Genomic DNA, 5,902 nt, shown 5'->3' with positions numbered 1-5,902 from the left:
GGTGCTCTGGGTGCCCCTCAGGCCCCTCCTGGGTGCCCACTCGCGCTCGGGGGGGGGGTGGGGTGGGTGGGGGGGGTGTCGCGGCGTGGGGCAGCCTCCCCCAAGGCAGCTCATCGGGGTGACCCCAAGAAGCAAAGCTCCGGCGAAGGACCCCCGGTGAGATGTGGCTCCTCGGGGGTCATTTTTATTAGGGGGTGATGGAAAAAGAAAAAAAAAATGCATAAGAAGAATTCGCCACCTTTTCCTCGCCTGCCCTGGGCTGGGAGCTAACGAGTTTAACCCTTTGCAGTCCTCTTGTTCCTGAGATGAGCTGGATAGGATATATAAGTGTATATCTAGGGGTGCGTGTACATGGGTGTCCTTTTTTTTTTTTTTAAAAAAAAAAAAAAAAAGAAGAAAAAACAAAAAGTAGGGGGAAAAAAAAGGAGGCAAAGGAGTTCTGCCACTGTCTCTCGTTCCTTTTCTCACTCCGGGCTGTTAGTAGACGGCGCCGGTGTTGGGGGGAGGCCCCGGGGAGGTGTGATGCATCGTGGTGGCCGGCGGCGGCTGGTGGGGTCCGTGGGGTCCGCTGAGGGTCTGGGGGTGATACCAGGGGTTGTGCTCCTCCAAAAAGCCCGGGGAAGAGCTGTAGGGAAGCGGTTGCGGGAGCGGGGTCCGGCCCGTGGCGCTGCCGTGAGAGTTACTGTCCCAGACGGCCGGGGAGGGGGGGGAGTTGCAGGCCATGGAGTCGCTGTTGTTGGGGCTGTGCTCCAGCGGCACCTCGCCGTTCTTGTAGAGCTTCTTGAACTTGGAGCGACGGTTCTGGAACCAGATCTTCACCTGGCAGGGAGGGAGAGCGGTCAGCGCCTCGCCACCGAAAGCGAACGCCCAGGTTGAACGGGGAAGCTCAGGGGGGCGCGGGAAGGGGACCCAGGATGGGGGTGATGTGGGGACCCCGGGCACGCGGGAAGGCACCTGGGAGATGGGTGCTACGGGCGCCCACACAGACAATACAATGTGGGGAGGGACATGGGTGTCACAGGGAGCCCAGACACATGATGCAACACGGGAAGGGACAAGGGACATGGGTGTCACAGAGGCCCCAGACACACGAGCAACGTGGCAAGGGACGAGGGACATGGGTGTCACAGAGACCCCAGACACACGAGCAACATGGCAAGGGACGAGGGATATGGGTGTCACAGAGACCCCAGACACACGATGCAACGTGGGAAGGGACGAAGGACATGGGTGTCACAGAGACCCCAGACACACGATGCAACATGGCAAGGGACAAGGGACATGGGTGTCAAGGGGACCCCACTCACACAATGCAACGTGGGAAGGGACGAAGGACATGGGTGTCACGGGGAGCCCAGACACACGATGCGGTGTGGGAAGGGACAAGGGACATGGGTGTCACAGAGACCCCAGACACATGATGCTACTCAGGAAGGGACAAGGTGCATGGGTGTCACGGGGACCCCAGAAACACGGTGCATCGCGGGAAGGCACCTGGGATGTGGGTGTCACACCATGCACCGTGGGAAGGCACCCACTCCATGGGTGTCGCGGGGACCCCGGAGACGCGGTGCATCGCGGGAAGCCCCTCTGGGGACACGCGGGGCGTCGTGGGAAGCCCGTCATGCCATGCATCATGGGACACCCGCCCGGCGCGCTGGGCGTCGGGAGCGTCCCGGGTGCTGGGTGAGGCGTCGGCGCTTGGACGCCCTTGGCCCCTGGGGAAGGGGTGGGGGGGGGCGGTGGTTGTCACCCAAACAGGATGTCCCTCTGGGAGCGGGTGACGCGCTCCGTCAGCCCTTTGCCTAGTGTCCCCGATTGCTTCATCGCCCAAGGGAGGAGGAGGAGGAGGAGGAAGGCCGGGCACTGGGGAGCGCCGCGCCAAGGGCGGCACAAGGGCGCCGGCGCCGGCCCGCAGGCAGGGAGGGCGCCGGGGACAGGATGGGGTGCGGGGGAGTCGCGCGCTGCGGTGACAGCGGTGGCAACCCACTCGCCCTCACGCCAACAGATCGGCGGGGACGAGTTGTCCCCACGCCAGGCAAATCCCAAAAGCAAGGGTTTAGCCCCAAATCTGGGTGCTGTGTGGCGAGAAGCCCATCGCACTCATCCCGGCTCATCCAGTCCAGCCTAAAGCGCCACCCCCAGCGCAGGGTCCCTGGGGGGGGATTGTGGGTCCTGCCCCCAAATCCTTTCTCTCTGCCTGGACTAAGCTGGAGCGCCAGGAGGACGGACCCAAGGGGAGCCCCAGAAATCCTGCTGAGGGGAGCAGGGTCTGGCCCTCAGGACCCCACGATCCGGCTGGATTCAGGGCCAGGACCTGCTGCTGGGATGGGGTGTCCTGAGAGCCCCATCCTGAGCACCCCGTCCCCAGCGCCTCATCCTGAGCACCCCGTCCCCAGCACCTCATCCTGCCTGGGATTTGGCGTCCCGCATGCCCAGGAGGATGGGTGAGTTGCTGACCCAGGACCCTTCCAGGCACCGGGGCAGGATTCGGCCTCAGAGTCTGGGATGGGGCTGGCTCCGGAGGGAAGGGGATAAACCCCGAAACCTGGGGAGCGGGGGGCATGGCTGGGTCTGTCCCTCTCTCTGCTCCTTCCCTCCTCTCCACCTTTCCCTTGGCAAAGCAAATCTGCTTCGTGCGGGGAAATCTGGCGTCAGGGACCCCTGCGCCCGCGAGCAAACAGGGAGCATCCATCACTGGGGACCCCCAGCCCCCCCATGGCTGTCACCATCCAGCTGTGAACAGACCCCCCCTCTCCCAAACCCCCCCAGATTTGGGTTTTGCAAGGGGAGGGGGGCAGCTCCGGCTTCCCCTCTTGCCGATCTCTCCTGCCTGTGGCTGGGAATTGGGGTGGCGGGGGGTGACGGGGGGCTCAGCCCTTACCTGAGTCTGGGTGAGCCCCAACTGGGCGGCCAGTTCAGCCCGTTCGGGCAGCGCCAGGTACTGGGCTTTCTGGAAGCGGCGTTGCAGAGCCGCCAGCTGGTAACTGGAGTAGATGGTGCGGGGCTTGCGGATCTTCTTGGGTTTCCCGTTGACCATCCGCACCTCCGGCTCCGGCTCCTCCTTCACCGACACTGGGCAGAGAGCGGAGGTGTGAGGCCGAGGATGGCGGAGGGGTCCCAGCGCAGACACCCACCCCCCCTGCTCCCCAGCTCAGGGTCATCCCGCTGGTGGCACTGCCTTGTCCCCCCCACCGGGGGGTCCCCCGGATCCAGTGTGGCTCCATCCCACTGCATCCCCCCCCAGCAGCACGGGGGGTGCCGGAGGGGGCTGAGCGCTGCCCGAACATCCACCCCATCCTTCGGCGGGAACAACACCCCCTTCCCCAGCCCTGCGGCCGCCCCGTCCCCAACTTGGGGACACTTAGAGGGGTGCAACGTGGCGAAGCCCCCGCTGCGATGCCAAGGGACCAGCGGGATGGCTACGGCCCCCCTCTCCCGAGCATCCTACCTGCTTCTTGGGCTGGGAGCTGCTGGTCCCTGAAGTGGCTGTACTGGCGGTAGGAAGGGCTGTAGGAATAGTCGGATTTGGGCGAGTAGGTGCCGGCGGCGCCGATGCCGTTGAGGTTGAACTGGTGGTAGGGGTAGTGGCTCACGGGCTGGCTGTAGGACTGGCCCGGGTAGTAGTCATGCTGGCTGGTGTAGTAGCCCAGATCGGTGACGGAGGACTCGGGTAAGGTGGGAGAGTCCTTGGAGGCGGCATGGCAGCTCAGCGAGCCCGAGAGGTCGGTGAGGATGCTGGAGAGCTTCTTGTCAAAAGAGCCGCTCATCGCTGGAACTGGGGGGGGGGGGAGCTGCCCGCCTGGCTGGGGACCCCCCAACCTGGCGGCTCCGGCTGCCCGCGCGCCTCAGGCCTGACGTGCCCAGAGCCGGCTCCTCCACACCGGCTCTTGCGAAGAGCAACCAAGAGACTGTGCCCAAACCTCCAGCCCCGGCCGCCTGCTTAAAGCCTTTAATTAGGGAGCAGGGCAGGGTGGGTGCGCATTCCGATTGGCTCCAGAAATATTGCCTGGGAGGCAAAATAGGCTCCTGCCTCCTCTGTGTGTGTGTGTGTGTGTGTGTGTGTGTGTGCGCTTTTTTTTTTGCGCTTTTTTTTTTTTTTCTTTCCCTCTCTCAAGAAACAACAAAGAGTGGGTGAAGGAGGGAGAAGGAATAAATAAAGATCGCAGGCTCCCGTCTGCAGGAGCAGGGGGTTGGGGGGGGGGGGGTGGCTGGCGGGGCCTCTGGGGACATCGTGAGAGTCAGGGGAGGGTTTTTTTTTTTTTTTGCGAGGGGATTGATGCCCCCCCCCGGGGACTCTTGGTGCTGAGGGGGGATTTGGAGGGGGAGTGGAGTGGGGGGGTGAGTAGGGGGGAGGAAGGGTTGGGGTTAGGGAGTAGGATGGAGCCAGGCTTGGGGCAGGGTGGCTACGGGGGGGTATGTTTTAGACACACCCCCCCCCCCCCCCGCCGCCAGCTCCCACCTTCTCCCAGCAGTTACCAGTGTCTCCCAGTTGAACGCCATCCCCAAGGCAGAGCCCCTCCAGCCTCATGGAATGGGGGACCCTCACGTACCCCAAAACTTGCCATCTTCCACCTGCCCTGGGGGGACCTCGGGGTGGTGACAAGCCCTGATTCTGGGGACAACCCCCCCCCAGGACTCTGTGCCCCTCTCCCACCCCCACTCAGGGCCCTCACCCCCCCACTGCCCCAAGAGCCTCCAGCAGCATCGCCCAACCCGGGACCCCAGTCCAGCCCCTGCCACCCCCAGGAATGTCACCAGCCACCCCCCCTACCCAGTACCGGGGGCGGGGGCTTTGCAAGGGGGACTTTTATTTTGGTGGGGGGGTCTCTGCTTCTGTCTCACCCCCATGAGAGGGGCTGGGGGGGCTGGGAGGGGGCTGGGGGCGGATCCTTAAGCTTGGCCGGGGCTTTTCCCCTCCTGCCCCTCTGTGTGTGTCCCCCCTCTCGGGATTGTCCCCCCCCCCGCCTCTGCCCGTCAGCAGTTCCGCGCGGTGCAATGGCGCCACCTGACGGCCGCAGCGGGGAGCTGCGCCGCTCCTGGGGTCGGGAGTTCGAGACCCGGCCCTGCCACAACCGCCGGGGCCGTGAATAAGTGGGAAAAAAATCGAAAATGTGATCAGAATGGAATAGGAATAGGAATAGGAATAGGAATAGGAATAGGAATAGGAATAGGAATAGGAATAGGAATAGGAATAGGAATAAATAATAGGAATAAATAATAGGAATAGGAATAAATAATAGAAATAGAAATAGAAATAGAAATAGAAATAGAAATAGAAATAGAAATAATAAAAATAACAGAAATAATAGAAAAAATAGAAATAGAAATAATAGAAATAACAGAAATAATAGAAATAACAGAAATAATAGAAATAGAAAAAATAGAAATAGAAATAATAGAAATAACAGAATAATATAAACAATAGAAATAATAGAAATAATAAAAATAGATAGAACTCAAGCTCAGTTCCAGAGGGAAGCAGCCGGGCCGAGGCAGGAGGCAGACGCGTGACCCAGAAGCTGCGTGTGAAGCCCACGGGCTCGCCTCCCCGCATGGGAAATGTAATTTGAGATTTGAGGAATTAATTCAGAGGGGACAGAAATGTCTGGGACAAGCCCAGCCCTGCCGTCTGTCCTGCTCGGAGCTGTGTGGGGCCTCCCTGGGGGAGGTTTCCCAAGGTCCCAGAGGAGCCGCTGGGACATCCGCAGGTCCCCGGCCTGGCTGTCCCTCCAGCCAGGCTGTCACCAGGGCTGGCTGCTCCTGGGAGAGGGTTTCTCCAGCAGGAAAAGCCGGTTGGAGAGCTGCAGGCCGGGGAGCAGGGCTGGGAAGCGGGGCGCAAACGGGGAGCAGGTCTGTGCAGTCCTGAACCAGTTTGGGACTGGGAGGCACTGGTGCCTCC

General features: G+C 61.7%; 1 protein-coding gene across 1 annotated transcript; it reads right to left on the bottom strand.

Annotated features, from left to right (window-relative positions):
• Positions 1-477: 477 nt before the first annotated feature.
• DLX3 (distal-less homeobox 3) lies at positions 478-3,868 on the bottom strand. Its single transcript, XM_074849697.1, has 3 exons — positions 3,452-3,868; positions 2,885-3,075; positions 478-819 (listed from the first exon to the last, which is right to left on the bottom strand). The coding sequence occupies exons 1-3, from the start codon at positions 3,768-3,770 to the stop codon at positions 478-480; spliced, it is 852 nt and encodes a 283-aa protein (XP_074705798.1). The 5' UTR covers positions 3,771-3,868.
• Positions 3,869-5,902: the final 2,034 nt, after the last annotated feature.

The sequence above is a fragment of the Strix aluco genome, chromosome 24, assembly GCF_031877795.1.
Source record: "Strix aluco isolate bStrAlu1 chromosome 24, bStrAlu1.hap1, whole genome shotgun sequence".
Taxonomy (NCBI): Eukaryota; Metazoa; Chordata; class Aves; order Strigiformes; family Strigidae; genus Strix; species Strix aluco.
Note: the sequence above shows the minus strand (reverse complement) of the source record. Positions and strands in the feature narration are given on the sequence as shown.

Bases quoted from the DNA above. Each gene is read 5' to 3' on its own strand.
- DLX3 (XM_074849697.1), bottom strand. From the start codon at position 3,770: ATGAGCGGCTCTTTTGACAAGAAGCTCTCCAGCATCCTCACCGACCTC. The intron at 3,076-3,451 runs GTAGGATGCTCG...CTCTCTGCCCAG, and splicing joins GCTCCCAGCCCAAGAAGCAG to TGTCGGTGAAGGAGGAGCCG. The intron at 820-2,884 runs GTAAGGGCTGAG...CCTCCCTGCCAG, and splicing joins TGGGGCTCACCCAGACTCAG to GTGAAGATCTGGTTCCAGAA.